The sequence below is a fragment of the Dermacentor andersoni genome, chromosome 8 (genome assembly GCF_023375885.2).
Source record: "Dermacentor andersoni chromosome 8, qqDerAnde1_hic_scaffold, whole genome shotgun sequence".
Taxonomy (NCBI): domain Eukaryota; kingdom Metazoa; phylum Arthropoda; class Arachnida; order Ixodida; family Ixodidae; genus Dermacentor; species Dermacentor andersoni.
This window is the reverse complement of record NC_092821.1, coordinates 153,722,685-153,742,217: the sequence shown is the minus strand read 5'-3', so window position 1 is coordinate 153,742,217 and position 19,533 is coordinate 153,722,685. Positions and strand designations below refer to the sequence as shown.

The 19,533-nt window shown below is 46.3% G+C and overlaps 1 protein-coding gene across 1 annotated transcript in view; it reads right to left on the bottom strand.

The window, feature by feature from the left end:
* The window catches only part of LOC126525988 (uncharacterized), a 183,464-nt gene that overhangs the window by 66,817 nt on the left and 97,114 nt on the right, over positions 1-19,533 (bottom strand). The window contains exons 8-10 of the mRNA XM_072284147.1: positions 14,793-14,825; positions 8,321-8,353; positions 6,869-6,886 (exon numbers count right to left, since the gene is read on the bottom strand). Coding sequence (XP_072140248.1) covers positions 6,869-6,886; positions 8,321-8,353; positions 14,793-14,825 — 84 coding nt within the window. The remainder of the gene's footprint in view (positions 1-6,868; positions 6,887-8,320; positions 8,354-14,792; positions 14,826-19,533) is intronic.

Sequence of the window (19,533 nt, the reverse complement as noted above, 5' to 3'; positions counted from 1 at the left end):
TGGATGGCACTCGGCTAGAGAACCTGGTATTTATGACCTGCACATGTGAGTGTGAGGCCATAAATATTTGAAGATCTATATAAATATATATATATATTTTTTTTTAGGAGGGTTCCTGTACAGTGATAAAATAAAGGAAAAGACATTAAAAAAAAAAAAAAAAGAAAGAAAAAGGGGCAGCAAAAAAAAAGGAACATAACAGGTGATTTGAACTCGTGACCCTTCGATGTTGCCCAGAAAGATAGCTCAGTCGGTTGGTTCGTCAGGCGCCAGGCTACTTTCAAGCGCCACAGCTCCTGCTCCGAGCCTCACACTTACGTGGAAAGAGACTCATGTTGTCCGCGATAGTCGGTTTATGCTGATTCCGAGTAGTTGGAAGGCATACTTTCTAGGAAAAATGGCCGCTCAAGGAGAAGAGCCAACTCGAGCGGCTTTAGAGGCTAGGAAAACTGCCTTAAAATATTTAGACTTGAGGGAAAGCTTCGTTAACAAACTATAACACGGCAATCAGCACTCGAATACGACGAGAGAAATTACTGAGACGTGGAAAATTCCCTTGAAAAAAAAAAAATCTGGTTTGCTAGGCAAATGCTTGTATGTATTGAACCTCTTAAAAGATGAGGGGTGAAATATGCGCTCACCGAGAGGGCATCTTCGGCACGAGACATCCCCAAGGCACCTTACAGAGATGTGGAGAGCTTCGCGGCCGGAACGAAGCTTCCCTTCTCCGCCGGCCAAGAGGGGGAAACGCGCTTTCCGATCGCTCAAGGTTGCGATAATGGTTGCTAAAAACGAAAATAACATGTCATTTTGTGCGAAGTAATGCAGCCGGTGGTTGTTTTGCACGCCGATCGTGTCTACTGCTGGAACTGTGCTACGATTGTGGGCAGCAGCTTAGCGCTGCTATCGGGAGCTTATGCACGCGTTTTTTTTCCCCCTTCCGCGGAGCGAGCTACGAAGGAAACATTTCGTCACTTCGAACCGGAATGAGGCAAGCTTGTGCTTTTGGGCATGAACGTCGCGGACCGCCGTCGGCTTCTTATTGAATGTTTCCAATCAGGACGAAACCAACACCTGACAGTGTCACAGGCACGTACGTTCATTGTATAATCTTACAAGCTAAATCGGATACATTTAATTTAGTTTGTAAACGGATACCGCGCGTTCTCGATTCTGCCGGGCGACTTCGTCCGCCGTATACGCACGACACACTGCGACTGCCGTGTGCGCACCGGTGTTTGCGCCGTGATCGTAATACGATCTGTGCACAGCAGGCGTAAAAACCAACTTCGATGACCATTTTGTGCACTAAATCTTGGGGAAGGCCAATATGAGCCGTTTGCGTGATTGCAGCAACGTATATGTACTTCTGTACACTGATTATGAGCGAGAGTTTGCTACATTGCGATTTATGAACGCGGCTGTCTAGTGCGTTCATGAGCGGCTACTCTTCTCAACTTATTTATGGCGGTTTTCTTAGACTGCCAAGATTTGCTGCCTGTGTAAAAAAAAAGCAGGAATGCCCGCTCGTGACGCACCACTTTTTTTTTTCTAAGTTACATATGCGATGTATAAAATTCTTGTGCTTTTAGAGCGGTTTATGTAACATTCATAGTGACAGAGTGAAACTAAAGCTACTGGGTGTTCTGTTGTTTTTTATTTCTTGTTATGCATCAAGCACAACATTATTTGGGTATGCACCGTAGCATTCCAATATAAAACATAATATGTATGCTGACTTCAGTTCATTGCATCTGCTCGGCTTACAAGCTCAAAATTTGAAGCATGTGTTGGTAATATCACCTGGCCATTGGTTTCAAGCTCGAAATGCGTATGTATAAATGAGCAAAGGATAAGTGGAAAGAAGGAAGTATCATGGGCCTCGTATTGACCATGTTTTTATTGACTGCGATCGTCACAATCTGCGAAAAGCAAGTGCCATATGGCTCGAGTGACTCGAGGCGAGAGCGCGCTCACGTGCGCGGAGAAATCATGCGAGTACCTGGTGCACGTGAGGACGCGGAATTCTCGCGCGACAAGTGTGCCTTCGCATGCCACGAGCACGGAATAACCGCGTGTGTTGAGCAACAAACGAGTACCCGTGTGCCCGCGTCAAACGTGCAAGACGCGAACGATCCCTGCAATGAACTCCTATTTTCGTAGCATCGCTAACACCGCGTGCACTTCACTTAAATATCTTCTAAAACAGTGCCGAAAAGCACAAGCAAAGTGTACTTATACCTCGCACACGCGGGTGTTTTTTGTAGGCTTGAAGTTCTCCCGGCCGATTCTGTGTAACTACGCAGAACGACGCCCTCAGTCATTTTTCCCGGTCGCAATATAGAAAAAAGTCTTTCCAGACTCAGTTCGGTTGCTGCATCCGAAGGCGCAGCAGCCAGACATGATTTCCTTGCAGTCAAACGCGAGCGCGACAATCGGAACACCAAAAAACGTAGGGAACCTGCGCTGCCTGCGCTCTAACTCAGCCGGCCCGCCCGGCGCTTGGAAGGTATATGGCCACGGAGGAAGGAAACTAAGGAGAGGCCCTGACGTCACTCTTTGTGAAGCAAAAGTGAAGCCGGAATTTGGCGTTGCTCATGGCGATGCTCCGCCTTTTGGGCCACCCTCCTCTCTTGTTTACATCTTTCGCGAAACCACGCCGCGCTGCGCGTGGTGTCGCGCGCGCTCGCGCAACATCTGGCAGAGCACGGTGCAGGTAACACAGCGCAACAAGACACGGTGACTAACGCAAACCCGCCCACTCGGCGCCTTTGCCACGGCCCGAAACCTGCCAGAGCAACACGTGTGAGCGCTCAAAACCATAACAACGCCGCCATTGTGGCCCAAAAGGCGTGGCCATAGAACAAAAAAAATAAAAAAGCAGCAAAAAAATAAGAACCTACTACGTCATTTCCGCCACACTTTTCTCCTAGCGCGCGGAGGGGGTAGGGCCTCTCCTTAGTTTCCTTCCTCCGTGTATATGGCACTCCAAAGTCACGTGGTACGGTTGGGCCAATGAACGCGTCGGCGACGCGGGGAAAACGAATGCGGTACTCTGAATTTTTTTCCAGTGACACTAATAGAGGCGCCACTGATAGCCACCTAGCGGGCGCTTCCAACAGTACGCGCGGGAGCAGTAGCAGACAACTCCTTACAGCAAGCACGGTTGAACATCGCGGCGGGAATTTATCCTTTGTTCGGGCGCCAGACTGCTTCTTCTGCGGCGACAGCTGTAGGGAAGACGCTGACCTCTGTGGTAGCGGGTATGAACACGATGTCACTGGTGTTTGGGACAACATCGTCCACATACGTGCCAGGTGCGTCCCGCAGACAACCACCATGACACCCAATTACATGAAGTGGAGCTCACGCTAACTAGCCGATAAATTTTGTTGACTAATGCGATGTCTCGATCGCGTTCTTTTTTTTTAAATTCTACCCCTGCCGTAATGCTGCTTCTGTACCTCAATAATAAGCACCCGTCGTTAGCGCAGACTTATATCAAACAAATCCTCACGTTGCGATGTCTGCATATGTGGTTGTGATTTTTCTGCCGATGAATACATGTGACATCGCCGAATAAGTGCAGTCAAAGAAGAGTAATTGCGAATTTATTGATGGAAACGCGTACGCTAGTCAACGAAGTCACCAAACTCATGGGTTAATAAAAGCGCGTGTTAGCGCTGTACCGCCGATGAACTGCCGTTCCCGCTGCAGTTTTTGCAATTTTAAATTCCCCAAGCGAGCTGCTTCGAAACGTACAAAGCTAAAGTCTGACTAACCTTTCAGTACTTATTTTTTTAATGTTACTAGAGAGAGGTGCCACATGATATATTTAAAGGCAGAGCAGCGCCAGTCAAAGTAGATGAGCGCTGGCGGCAAGGCCGGGTTTAGTCCTCTGCGGCGTAAGCATAATAAGAAATAATTCAGTTCAGTACAAAATCCACATGCAAGAAGCGACTGCGTTGTGAAACAAAACACTCGGCGGGTTAACTCTGCTCAGACACCATCGAGGTGTGATGACTTCGCAAACGTGACGCGAGCGAAAAATGGAACAAAAATACCATATGCAGCAACTATTAGTAATTCTCGCCCTGAACTACCTATCTTCTAAATAAGTTTCCTCAAAAAATCCCCATACCTAAGATGCCCTCGGGCGAAAAGAATAAAGCTCTTAAAGAAGCACTTACTTGGTATAATTCCGATAAGGCACAGCGTGATTTATACCCTTTACTAACGAGGCAGGGTGAAAACCTCGCAGCTCAAAAGAATCAACAAGAGTTATGCATGAAGCAACTAGTAACAGTTAAGCATGTGTGAAGCCACGAATAAAATAGATGTAAAAACATGAAGTGCGCGACAGCTGGTGCGAGGATTTACCGGGCCGCATAAAACTAACAATTTTAGTTCTTGCAAACTGCTGTAGCTTTAGCATACAACACAATGCGCTCGTACAGTCGTGCTGCCTAGCTAGCCCAACGCGGTAAAGAGGCGGAAAACAATATAAGCGGCAAACGGCATTCCGAACTTTAGCGAAATGCCTTTAAACCGCATGCTGCACTGCAGACGAACTTCGTCGCTTACGCGTCTAACTATAACCGAGTGGAAAAAAACACCGACACGAAAAAGGAAAGGATGAGAACAAGAAATTTCCCACCGAAGCGACGATCCATTGCTACCTTTGCTCCCGCTGATGAGACCTTGCGGGGAATGATTAGAACCGTATCGCCGGCACGTTTTCGCCGGTATTTGAGCCCCCCACCCTGCAACAATTCTTCTCAAACATTTCTTGAAGCTTTGGCCACCCCACACATGCAAAGGATGTTGCCTATTTTGCTCCGAAGACGTGAATAAGAGAGAGAGAAGCACTATCAACGGCACAACAAACTACGGCGCGCAGCTGGCTCCTCTCCCGTGTGTTCTGCGCAAGGCCGCCATCAGTGGCGCGTCCATCGGCGCGCACTACGCCTATACAGGGACACCACCGGGTAGCTTGACGCCAGGCCAATAGCAGCCATCTAAGAGAATGACGAAATAATGCGTCTAGATGAGAGTGAGGTCTGGGTTTTCTGTTTAAAAGAGCGTTTGAGAGAGAGGTGACTTCCCGATCCGCTCGAGAGCTCTACGCACCGCGTTCGACATCAAAACTTGGCTGAAATGTTCAGAGCAGCGCATGCTACCCGCGGAATATCTTATTTCACCGAGCCAGATGGGTGGTTCGGGGCCCCTTTAAGAAGTCGGTAGCCGCAAGGCTAATGGGGTGCGCTCAAGAGGGTGCAGGGGAGGGGAGAGGAGGGGGAATAAAAATTATTCGCAGAAACGTTCTTAAGCTAGAACGGTTCGTAAAGCAAGCCAATCCCGATGCTGGACATATCGTAACCAAAACCCAGTGGCGAACAGCGCTCACAAACGAAGAGGTCACACGCTCCTTACACTCTTATTTTTTTTTTTTTCAGACCGCGACTGAATAAAGCGATATATTGCAGGCAGAGCACGTCATCCATGGAGCGTCCCCTCTGGAAATGACTCAGAACACGTATACAAAATTGAGTTGTATCGGCAAACAAACGATTGCGCTAAGGCCGACTCCAATCGCGAAAAGGTGACCCCGGAAGGGACCTAGAAAGGCGGGTGGCGACACCTAACCGCCCTGACTCAAGCACCACGTCAGCTCGGGTCTAGGGAATTTTTGTCAGCAAAGGCGTTGCCTACCAAAGCAACCTTACCTGCGCTAAAATGGTCCACCAAAATATCTGCAAATACTTGTAAAGTTGCGACGTCGCAACGACGCACAAGGGCTTAAATTTTATCACTAGATCCTGCAATATTTTATTTTTGTTCCAGACGAATCAAAATAGCCTTGTGAAAGGATTCCACTGTGAACTAAATAAATTTGTCTCTAATATCCCTTCAGTGAACCCTGCCGAGCTCCTTATCGAAGGGGAGAGTCGAGACGTTTCGAAAGACCAGCGCAGCAGGCGGCTCCCGTGTTACGACTTTCACCGCCCTTCTTGCGCTCCTCCTTGTCTCGATAAAAGGAGACTATCGAGTTCCAGTGAAAAAAAAAAACACTCTTTATACATATCTGCCTCAATGTATCAGTCAGTCGTTGTTTACTAGAAAAGAAAATGATAGCCAGACTTCCGTTTCTCGAACTTCGCGCCGAATTAAGCCCACCGCCGCTGCATCAGCGTGGTGTCACGCATGTCGCAGTACGGTTTCTCGTAGAAGTTCCGTTTTTGCACTCGTGCAATGCAGTCGAATGAAAAATTAACCATGCAGATGCCGTCAAAACACAAGAGAGGGCGGCCTCGCTGCACGTCTTTCGTTTTTGCTCACGTATAACAGGCCTCGTCGAACCCGCGGTAGCCCCATTTCTATGGAGCTGCGCTAATGAGCACGAGGTAGAGGCTTCGACGTCGGCCGAAGTGGCCGCTTTCCGGTGGAGGCAAAACGCTCGCACACAGCTCGGGCGGCCAAAATGAATCCGGAACCCGTCGCTAGGCGGCGTCCCTCGTGACCCACAGCCACAGCGCAGCTACGGAATGTTAAACGTCGCAGTTTAATGCAGTTGGCCAAACCACGAAAGCGACGGCTCTTTCTGTACTATTCAAGAAAGGCAGTTTCCCAATAACAACTCTTCCTGTTTGTCAACTCAGCATCCCTTCAAGTTTGTTAACCTGCGTTTTCGTTTCAAGCAAAACAACTCCCTCCAGTACGCGTCGATCGCCTCCAGCGACAAGTTGTAGGCGCCACCCTCACCGAACTTCTTCGCCTGCACGGCTGGGTGCTGCTCGAGGACTGCATCACTGCGCCCTACAGGCGTCGGTGGCCGCTAGGTACACGTCGCCTTGCGCAGTACACTCACCTGACGACATCTCGCTCACTGGAACAAGAAGGGGAAAGGAGGAAAAGAAAAGATGTCGCGCATTAAACACGGGGAAAATCTCGCACGCACATGCGCAAACCGCGATTCGGCGTCCTCTCAAACCAACAACCACAGTGACAGGCACCGGCGATGAAGAACACGATCACAGCCGAGAAACACCGCCACCGGAAGCAGTCGGCAGAATTACTGCTCGGCCAACTTTTTTCACGAGGAGTCGTGGGAGCTCTAGTACAAGTTCAGTTTATTTACATCGCAATGATGTGTGCAGACCAGAGCTAAAATTGAACACATGTCACTTGAAAGCGGCCGAGCCACCTTGGTTCTTGGTTTACAACATCAGCAATTTACATTCAATTGCAACACAATACACAGTAAAGATAGAATACAAGCAAGTATTGCAAGTACAAAACATTTCGGCGCCTAGTAGATTAGTATACGGATAGAAAATGCTCTCAAATACCGCGCATGCTACATTCAAGACAGATATTCCTAGGCATCGCTTTATTTAGTAAACGCCGGACACAGTTCGACATAACATTTGGCGCCAATGGAAAGTCAGACAAAATGGAATAGACCATTCTGTTTCTACACTGCTGCGCGCTTGGTGATGCTGATAAGCAGTAGCCACGGCAATTTCAAATTACGCGATTATGGGATGTGAGTAGCAGACTAACACATCTTGCAATATTATTTGCAGACGTCAAGAAGATTGTATGCTCAGTTTCATGCGCATCTATGGTGGGACACACCACCATCGAACCACCACCACTCGACTCTTCGCCGACAAGTACGGATGTGGAACGACCTATTCCGGACAAAATCGCTTCCTCGACCAGCCAGGGTATACTTTCCATGTCATCTGGACATTTCGCGCTAACACAATGTAATATCGTCTTAACGTGTCAAGCGCAGTGCAAAGTTTATGTGTTTTTTTTTTTTTTTTGCTTGTTCATCTTTATATACTGACACCCAACCTGTGCATTGTATTGTCTTCTATCGCATACAGTTTCGATGTTTCCTTTTTTTGTTATTATTCCATGCGACACCAGCAAACCATGTTTCGATTATTATTTTCTAGCTTATTTCACAAAAGCATTACACGCCTGTTAACCTCTAATTTGTTATGCAGGTCTGCCTTTTAATTATATAGTTTCATTGTTCAACGTGTACATTTCGCTCTTCTTTCTCACTAGTTATGTTACAATTAAAGGGGTTTTATATTTTTGTATATGTGTAGTCCCTACATTTCTGTACATGCATATGTATATAAATTCCCATTTCCGATCCTGTAAGCTTAATTAGTCCAAGTAGTTAAAAATTATAGTGCTTTACCCCCCCTCCCTTCAGCGGAAGCATCAGAGCTGCGTTTATTCAAAAAAGTGAAATCACAGTTCACTTCGAGCTACACCCCCCTGAAAAATAAGAACTCACCCCCAGTGACGCCGCGCGTGGTCTGAAGACCAGCTGAAAACAAGAAACGGGGAAAAAAGCAGGCGCTGTAAATTGCCAGAAAAGCCACGCGAGGACACCAAATCATTTCGGAGCAAACGGGCGGCAGCTCTAACAGTGATGACAGTACAGGGGGTTCCAACAAGTACAGATGCGAACTGTAGCCGCCTATACTGTCATTATGCACCAACTAGCCCCTCAACGCACACTACTAAGCCCTGGTAGCAGCAGCAGCAGCAGCAGCAGTAGTAGTAGTACTAGTAGTAGTCCTAGTAGTAGCACGAGTTGTAGTAATATAATAGTAGTAGCAGTATAGCAGTATAATAGTTGCAGCAATGTAGTATTATAATAGTAGTAGCAGTACAGTAGCACAATAGTAGTAGAACCAGAAGCAGTAGTTGTAGCAGGGAGTAGCAGAAATGACCGCTGTACCTAGCAGTAGCAGTAGTAGTACGAGTAGTAGCAGTATAATAGCAGTAGCAGCATATTAATAGTACAGTATAAAGCCTCTACAGCGAAATGACATGTATAACGAAGGATAGATTGTCCCCACGGAATCCCTATCCTTTCGCATTGTATTGCAAACGGCTCTACAGCGAAGACCACTACAACGAATAAGCCCGTGCAATGAAGGAATTAAGCATCACCTGCAGCCTAATTATTGCTCTACATCAAATGCCACGTAGCGCCAATGCCCTCCGCAGAGTTGAGCTCTGCGCTTGCGCTAATGGCACCGACACTCAACCCATCAGTGCTACTGCACTGCTCCAGGAATCGCTCAACTCGTGCTGAGCTGCTCATTGCAACACATCAGCGGGTGCGACGGCTGACGTCACAATTGATGACGAAGAGATTATGTAATCGTAACTGACGACCGACGACGTCTCCAAAGCCATCTCAAGCGCAAAGAACGCGAACGTCAACGAAGCCAACAGTGATGATACTTCAAACGAACCGAGAACCTCGACGTAAAGGGACCCGACAGAGGAAATGAACGATCTGCAGCTTCATGCATAGTTCCTGCGTTTCAACGTGGTGTTGAAAATCTCGCTGCAATAACCCATTCGGTCCGACAAAGTGTGCACAATAAGATTAGCGATTTACTGAGTCTCTTTTGAATTAATGTTAAATGTTTTCTTTTGTTGGACGTGCTTGGTCAGCTCTATTGTCGGCGGTGCGGTGCACGGCCTCTGCAATGAAGTGGCCTGTCCAACAAAGGATATTTTTGGTCTCGAGCACAAGTCCACGAGCACTTGTGCGACTAGGCCCGGCAGAGTCGGTACAGCGATGTTGTTACATATTACCTAATAGGTGCAAAAAGGTAGATATTTACATAATAACACATTTTTTTTCCAACTTTCAGAAGAATGGTTTGTAGTATTACCCGTTAAGAGATATTGACGTAGTAAACAAAGAAAAACACATAAACAACTTGAGTAATGAATCAGAACTAAATTTCAACATTTACAGCAAACGATATAGTAGCTAGTAATAGTAACAGCAGTAGTAGACAGTACTTGTGGTAGTAGTAGTAGTAATAGTAATAGTAGTAGTAATAGTTGTAGCAGCAGCAGCAGTAATTAGTTGCAGTAAAATTATCACAGGTAATTGATATTGCTTATCCTAATCACCATATACTGCCACAAAAAGTTATGATTTTTAACAGCTAGTTTCTTTCAATCTCTGCTTTCTGCGTTTTTCATTTACCTTTCAAAGGCATTCGATTGCATTGTTCATTGCATATTGTTTCAGAAGCTAGAATCGATTGGAATAACCGACCCCGCTTTAACTTTACTCCGCAGTTACTTACAAAATCGAAATCAGTCAGTATACATATCTGGCACTTATTCATTACCTAAAGTAACCAATGCTAGTGCGCCGCAAGGCTCTGTTCTTGGTCCTCTCTTATTCTTAATCTATATCAATGACCTTCAATTATGCCTAAGCTCATTTAAATGTATACTCTATGCTGATGACACTACCGTAATAAGTGCAGGTATAGACTTTCTATTATCTAAAATTAACAAAGACGCCGCCAATGTATTGAACTGGTGCCGGAGTAATGGACTAAATTAACACTAAGAAGTCTAATTTTTTAAATATTTTCTTCCCACAACAGGTACAGTTCTGCCACTCGATCTATTCTCATTGCTAATGACATATTTGGTTCTCACAATACTACCTTCCTGGGGGTAAAATTGGATAGGCATCTGAAATTTACTACGCATATCAACTCACTAAAGAAGAAATCAGATGCGGCATTAGAATTGTACTAAATTCTAGGTCACACTTTGATATTAAAACTATGCTACCACTTTATTACGCATTTATTCACGGTCATTTTAATTATTGTATCTCTACATGGGGCAACACTTGTGCTCCTCGCATTTGTCCCCATTGCAGCACATTCAAGATCAGACTACACGTACCACGACATTTAACAAACCCACAGCTAATGCTTCGTTGTTGCTTCGTGATCACATCATACTACCACTGGATAACTTAAACAAATACGCCTTCGGCATATTATTTTACACATTCGTCAATGGAAATCTCCCAATCGAGCTTATTAACCCAGATCACTTCCCCCCATGTCACTTCTACGAGATTCGCTTCACATAATAACTTCTTGTTGCCTAAACCAAGTACTAATAATGGAAAATTCACCGCTAATTTTGCCTCAACTTCACTATGGAATACCCTACCCACTAAACTTAAGAGAATATTCTGCCCTTAGTTCATGTAACTTCGAGTTGCGCGCGTTCTTGCAATGTGTACAAAGCTGACTTTTTATGTATTTTATTTATATTTCTTTCTTTTCTCTCATACCTGTTTCATTATTTATTACGTATTTGTGCTCTTACTTTAATCATGTATGCGCCACCCATTTGCTGTAATAACATATCTTATTTTCCTGTTGGAAGTATTAACAGGAGGTCTCGCCCTTACAGTCCTTGACTATACTCCTTCTGTATATATTTCATGCCTAAATGCATTTATATTATATATGCAATAAATTTCAATTTCAATTATTGTCATTTAGCTTGGGCTACCATCACGCAAGAAAATCTGCGCAAAGTGTCTTGCAAAAAAACTTCCTACGCGTAATTGAGCCTGTGCCCAGTTATTTTCATACACTTGAATTTTTTTTTTAAACATAGGGTGATGCCACTCGCAACAATGTAAACTTATCGACTGTGTAGATCTTAGAAATTTATAAGAGTCTAAAACTATATCGGGTTTTCTTAAGCAAATTGCCAATTCAGAAAACAGTACCACTATATAGGCAACAGGCAAAAATGAATGCTAAAAGTACCGACTGTAAAAACAACATATGGACAACAGACGCTGTGTGTGTCCCTTTGTGTCTTCTCTTGTCCCGTCTTTGAATCGCGCTACCATACTCCCCTTGAAGGACAACAGACGCTTCGAAATTGTTTTTGGTCTGGTGCTTTTTTTTTTTGCAAAAGAGCAGTATGTTTGCTTTGTTCGTTCTTGCTCTGCATCCAGCAGAAAAATATTTGTATAATAATGTACACCGTGTGCTTTGTTTGTTTGTTTGTTTGTTTGTTTGTTTGTTTGTTTGTTTGTTTGTTTGTTTGTTTGCGTCTCTGTAGAAGATTGCATTTGTCTGTGTAGGAATATATGCTTATATTTTATGTATTCCTGTAAGATGGTGTAAGCTCGCATTTCTTGTACACAATTTTCTTTTGTTATTTGCGTAATGTTGTGTATAATTTGTCAAAAGTTATAGGCTAATTATATTTGTGATTGCTGTGATCGCCAATGCGGGGGCCTGCGTCAAGCTGTGAAATGACAGCGTTCTCTGTACGCCCCCTTCGTATCACTACACCCCGTGTATAAAGTAACATCTCAAACAGACTCAGATTCCACATAACCTTTATATTTCAGTTAGTTTTAACTGAAAATATTCATTGTTCAATTTTATATTGGAAGGTCGCTTTTCTTTTTCGAATATTTGCATTCGATTCCAAAATTTTTTTACCAGATCCTCTGGCACCACGTGTTGAAAGGAATTTCAACCGACCATCTCTCACCCTGCATCGTCGAAATGAGGCGTGACTTCGCCTGCTATTGTTGGCGTCCGGCACCACAAAGAACTTTCTCTCACCCGACCTTCTTCCACCAGGCCTCGTCGAAATGAAGCGTGACTTCCTAATTCACCATGACCGTTTCGAGTGTCTGCCGGAAGCCCCGCAGTGTACAGGCCTCTTTTTTGTGTGTGTGTGTGTGTGCGAGTTTAGAGAGGCCCTTTCCTCGAAATGGACCTAGAGGAGAACTTCCACGAATCCGCAACGCGCAGAACAGGCGTCTACAATTCCAGGAGGCGTGACGACTTCCTCCTTTCAGCAGGCTCGGTATAACCAGAGGAGGAAGGGCCCCCTTTCTGTGCCGGTCACGTGACGTTGACGGAAGCAAGATCCCGCCCACGATTGTAGAGAGCCTATTTAAGGGGCTCCGAAATGTACTTTTGATGACTTCATGCTCTTCTCATTTTCTTTCATCTACTTTTGAATAAACCGCGCAAGTTTCACACTAAAAAATCGTCTCGCCCTTGCTTGGTCGCCATGGTCTACCGGATGCCTGCAGCCCGCCGACAACGCCACGCTACCCAATTAAGTAACGTCGATCGAGCTTCGATAGGCAGGCGCCGCTACTACTCGGCAGCAGTACGATACGCTACCCTGGAGTACGCAACAAGTTGCAACACGTATTTTTTTTCGCCCTAACTAGCTTAACGCTCTCTTATCGATGTTTCCGTCAACCTTTCAGCATATATTTACTCCTGGAAAACCAAAATACGACTGCGGCCGTACGGTTGTCACCGCACCACTAGAGTCATTATCGCCTCCGATTAATCACTAGCATGTGCGTCATGAAAAACTCATTCGAGCTTGTCTTGCTTCTCACCGTACATATTTCCGCCTTTCAATATTCCTAAAATTTATGATCATATCCTTACCATTTACGACACGCTCATTCCTCCCTCTTCATACGGGTCAGCTAGGATTAATTATTGTAATAAAGTCGGGGTTATGTCTAAACAAAACATATCGTCAATATTTTCATCCCCAGAACATCCCTTGACTGGAACCCACTTTCTCATATCTGTAGTCGCCATCTCCGATCATCAAGTTTAATTCCCCACTAGCTAACATTGTATAAAGGAGTTGTGGGAGCATACAGTTCCGGCTCAGCGAGTTTCGGTTTCACCTCCGGCGTCTGGCAACCAGGAGTGACTCCGGTATGCGCTGGAGGGCACGGGTAGGGTGGCTAGAAGCCACCCTAGCACGGGTACGCAGATCCCACACACTGTGGAAATCTATGTAAGGGAAGCTTTCCGTGATGTTTGCTTTGGTTAACGATAATTAGCGGTGACGTTGACGGTGAATACTTAGTTTCGTCAACGTTTAGTGCTACACGAGAGTGGCGAGTTTATGTTAAACGTTACCTTGCGTGCACCACTGCTGTTTGTCTGCGTAGTGCACAGAACACACAGGGAAGATGTGTTTGCTTGAGGCGGTGTTGTGCGCCATACTTCGTTATCTCCGAGAGGATTGAGTATATTCATTGCCTCAATGGCACATCACATCATGGCTGAAGTGTTAAATTTTAATTGAATTATGGGGCTGTACGTGCCAAAACCACAATCGGATTATAAGGCACGCCGTAGTGGAAGACTCCGTATTAATTTTGACACCGGGGTGTTCGTTAAATCTAAGTGCACGAGCGTCTTTTTTTTTCTAGTTATTCTTTATTTCGCCCCCATCGATATGCGGCTGCTGCAGTTCGGGATCGAAACCACGACCTCGAGCAATGCCATAGCCACAAAGCTACCGCCGCGGGCACATAACTGCTGATTTGATACGTGACCGCTCTCGTAGTGTCGCCTAGATCCTACGGTGCTCTTTAATGCGGCTCTGAATCTGCACGCCTTGCGTAAGTTGTCCGCTTGATGCAGTTATATTGTGTTTATTTTTCAGAAATAGCGGAAACGTACCACACCGGACTTTTAACTGAAATTTATCCCATTTGCCCGCAAGCGCTATCGTGTCTACAGTAGCGGCGTCTCTGTCTTTTCACATCTTTTCCCTATACACCTCCCCTCCCCCTTGTATGGGAACTGCGAGCGAAGAGTGGCAAGGCTGTTAATCACTCGCTTGCCTTGACACCTGACTGGCTTCAGTTTCACAGTTGCAGCATGGTGTGCTATGAAGCAGATAATTAGGAACCTAATCAGTACAGTCTAAATAGAACCCAGTTTTAACGACACACTTACTGACGCCCACCGTGAATATTTCGTCACGGAAAACACACGTTCACTTCGCACTTTCTAATATGAACCGTTCGGATCTTCACACTTGCAGCAGGTGCCACAAGGAGCAGAAGTACTCTTGATGCACCAGCGTATCCGCAACAGAGCAAAACTTACACGACTGCTCGTACTCTCCGCCTCCTAGCTGCACTGCAATAGAAAACGTACTTGCCGTAAGATAACTGCACATCAAATCGCGTCAAATGAAATCACGTTTATTTAAAACATCAGGGGTGTCAAGGGGCGCAGACAAGAAGCCTATACACGGGTTGAATAATTATGTATGCTCAACGAATGCCATACTATTTACACAATCTATGTAAAAACCAAGTGGCGCATAAAGGGTGTTTCCCTTAACCTGAGCCAAACTTCCACGCAGGAGGACAGAACCAAGGTAATGTTGCGTGCTGTCGCTTGGATATACTCGGATTATTTCTTGCATTCCGCGTAATAATTAGTCTTACTTTATTAATCAACTTCTAAAATATTGTAATTAGACGAAAAGTGTCAATCAGAAAATTGCAGAGCAACACGAAAATCTTCCGATACAGCTTCCTGTTTCTCAATACGTGCTACATAAAAGTGTTTTTCCAAGCGTGAAAGCAGACCGCGAATACATGCAAAGTGCCTCAAGCTGCCAGTCGAGCGGCAATTTTGCATGTATTCGGGGGCTTCTTTCACGCTCAGAAAAACACTTTTGAGTGGCACGTATTGAGAAACAGAAAGCTGTATCGGAAGTTTTACAGCGAAGCTGTATATATAGCTACCCTCCGGCGATGGTCGATGTCTGTCCGCATTTACGCGTTGCGCCGACACGAAAAAAATGTTCGTCTCCAGTTTCTCGCGAATGCTCTGTAGCTATCAATCTAACGTAGGTATATTGGAAAAAAATCATACTGAATTTGGCCGCTAAGGCGGCTCTATCATTACGCCGAGTTTCATTTACTTGGCGTAGTTAGTTCAGAGTGCAGTTGTAAACGTCACAGAATTCCCGCCTGCTGTCAATGCATGGCCGTCTACGGATGGAGTATGGTTGGAGAGAACGGCTGTAACTTGTTTTATCAAAACTGTCCCGGAACAAGTTATATGACAATTAGCCGCGAAGACGACTCTAGCATTACGCCGTGTTTCACGTACTTATCATTATTACGCAGTTCACAGTGAAGTTGTAAATAATATTGTGGATTTCCCGTCTGCGTGCGGCGGTATGCTTGCACACGTCGCTACTTCATAGAAGAATAAGAATAAATCACTCCACAGTGAAAAGATGTATTCCTTGTGTCCTTCAAAAATAATAATAATAAAAATAATAATAATAATAATAATAATAATAATAATAATAATAATGCCTATATATACATAGATGCGTCGATTGAGGTAACACACACCACAGGTGTACGCTGCTCGTCCTTCACAGAGTGGAAGGGCTGACGAATTTCTTTTTTTCGAGTTGCTCTACAATTTCTCAATGATAGCTTTAATCTAACTATAATAATTAGGAAGTTGATTAACTAAGACCAATTATCTAATTAGGGGACATGCAAAAATATTATGAGTATCTCCAAGCGGCGGCAAACAACATTACCTCGGTTCGGCTCAGCTACGTAGCATTTGCATATTTCTAAAGTTTGGCTCAAGTTACGTGCGACACCCCGTATAACTGCGAAAATCAGCAGCATTAAAGAAAAAAAGACACAGTTTCGCTCGAAAGGAGAAGCATCAATTGCGATAGCGAAGTGCGATTGCGAATTAATGATGGTAGTTTTATCGGCCGTATCAACTTGTAAACATTCGCTCGCTAACTGAATTAACAGGCATGCACGGTGTCAGCGCGCGCGATCACGTCTGACGTGATCGCTGCGCCGTAGCGCGTCTGGTGGGAAAGCGTCCCCTGCGATGAGTGCCGAGCTGCTTCCGAGGAGTCATGCGTCTGCGTGGTGCTCCCAAGCGAGATAGAGGACGGTCCCATGGAGGCGTCAGCCCCATGATCACGTCGGCCTTCATGGCGCGTAGCGGCCCGGCTTTCCGTGCCGATCACGACGTTTGGCTCGCGTAGGTCGTTTCTCCCTCCGAGACACCGAGTTCTTTGGTTCGTTCCGCTTGCTTAGGCGCACGTTTCGTTGCCGCGCCGAACGCTGCGTTGCTCGGCGATCACCGCGTGATTGGTGGGTGCAAAGTCCGATGCGGAGCGCCTCATAAGTGATCGCTGCGCCGTAGCGCAGTGTCTTACACCCCTTGGCGAGTCGACGGGAACGCTATCGCGTTCCACACTTGAAGGCGAAGCTTAAGCGTCCTCCAATTTTTTTATTTATGGAGTGCCTTCCTGGATTTATAGCTCACGGCCGACACCGACGAGACCAGATTTTCTGCGACACTAGCTCCTTAACGCTTTCGCGTTAAAACGCTGTCGCCGACAGTCGGCAGACCGAAGTCGGTGTCGCGTTAGCCCGGCGTGAATGAACCTTTACGCGTGGCTTGCGTCTCTGGCGCAGACCTGCTTGCCCGCACTCGCCCCCTTCGAACGACATTGGCGAACTCCCCGCCTGGGATTCCGTTAAGGGCTAAATATAGTCCGACGCAGCGTAAGCGCACGCACACGTTACGTCACGTTGGCGAGAACAACGGCGTCTATAGTTCGACCGATGGTTCGACGCACTGGCGCCGCTAACGTAACCGGGCGCGGCCAACGCGGTCCGACGCGCACGGCGTCGAGCCCGGACGTCGGACCATATAGTTCCCCATGGTCCGACGCCTTGTGCGCGGTTGGCGATCGCGGTTGGCGCCACTGCCCCGCGACGCAGCCGGCGACGTGGCCACCCACTGCTACTCGCTGTCCACCTCTTAATTAGCGAAGGCGCCTGGGTTGAACGCCTCCGGTCTCCGCATGGGGAACTGCGAAAGCGCGCGGGCTCGTAGAGTGTGTTGCGCCGATTGTTATCGCGGACGCTTGTCGCGGTGCTCAGGATGGCAGCTATCAACCGCGCATTCTCGCTGTATATTGGCAAATGGGCTTGCTGGTTTCACGTGGAATTCCCCGACTGACTCGCTGTAGAATTGGGTAACGAATGCAGCGCGACTGAGACAAGAAGAAACATGAAGCAACATCGCAAAGGCTGACTAGGAGCTGGTTTTATTTGCACCAAGACCTGCCTCTTTCTTATATGCGCAGAAGTTTGCCTCGTCGCACCACCAGTTGTTCGAAATGTTCCAAAGCATGTTCGAAATATATCCAGATACCAGGTAGACATCCCGCCAAATCACTGCCACATATACCAACAAAACAACACGTCCGTCAAATTTTCTATTGTTACTATCATCTTTCGAGAAACGTACTGCTTCGTTGAGTCACTGTGCAGTACATATACTGTGCGTTGAGTCACTCAAAGAAACAGCGTATTTCTCAAAAGATGATAGTAACAATAAAAAAATTTCGTGGTGGTGGTTTATCGAGATTTGTCCGTGCATGGATTGTATCTGAATATATTTCCAACATGTGTGACGATCTCTGTCTGTTGACCGACGGTGTGAATTGGCAAACTCCTCCGCTTATGAGAGGCATGTCTTCGTGAAATAAACTGACAGTGGCTTAGATCGGCTATTCCAGGATATAAGTAGCGAAAGCTAAGGCATAGCATGGTTAGCCTTCGTTAATCTTGATTGCAAGTCCAGGTTAGTCTGGCTGTCTAGCTATGTTGCGGCGTTTAGCCAGTCGTTCGGCGCGCTGTTCGTCTGTTTCCTGGGCGACTCGTTTCCTCTTCATCTCGTTCCGATGTCGATTCCAGGCCTCCGCATGCTTATCAGAATTGTCGCCGTCCATACTGCTGCCTCAACTGTGGTTGCGGCGCACGCGAGCTCCCCTTTTCAATCCTCCGACATGTTATCAGGCATGCGACGCAGCTGGCGAAGCGAGCGGAAGCGAGCGCAACGACGAGGAACGCGTTGTGACGTCATACCAAACGGCGGCGGCGGGAAAGCGCGGCGCTGCGCAGCGGCGGAACACCTGTGGCTCGGTGCTACTAGTGGCGCATGCGCAGTAGTGAATAGGGAGCGAGAGAGAGAGAGAGAGAAATATCCGCGGCGAGGCGCGCGTTGTGACGTCATGTGCCTCCTCGGAGCACCGCCACGGAGTTCGCGGCCAGTAAAGCTTTCGCTTTAAAACCAGTTGTTAGCACTTGCGATCTATGACTGTATTTCTTCTTGTCCTTGCCTCAGACGCGCTGCGTTCTTTATCCAAGTATGAACTAACTTGCCCGAGTTAAAGTTTTACTGTGCCATATAATGCTACGTATTAAAGCCCGTCAAAGCAGGCAATGCTATTCGCTTTGAAAGCAAACAGAAGCGACCACCTATAAAGGAGGAAAGTGTTTCGTTGGTGAGAGAGACAAAAGTGGAGGAAAGACAGGGAGGTTAACCAGTCCAAGTACCGCTGGCTACCCTGTGCTGGGGAAAGGGGTAAGCGGAATAAAAGGTGAAAGAAAGAAAAAAATGAGAAAAGTTTACACAATATGCGCTACAACATTCAAAGACGGTCGCACAATTCACAAGACCTTAAGAACTTGAACAGAGCCCATAAGGCCTTGAGTGCCGAAATCCGTCTGGATCAGTGTACTAGAACTTTTTCCTCTGTGAAGGGGCGATTGTCCAGTTCTGCAAGGGCAGTCGCGAGCACTTTTCTTGACACATTGTAATAGGGACAGTCACAGAGGAAGTGCTTGATCCTTTCTTGGCAGCCACAGTTGTCGCAAGCAGGGCCATTGTGGTTTTCCAACAACACTGCGGTTCACCGACCGATACTTCGTCGGAGGTAAAGGATGGAATAAAGTCAGCGTGGAATAGTTTTACGTTATAGTGTCCATGT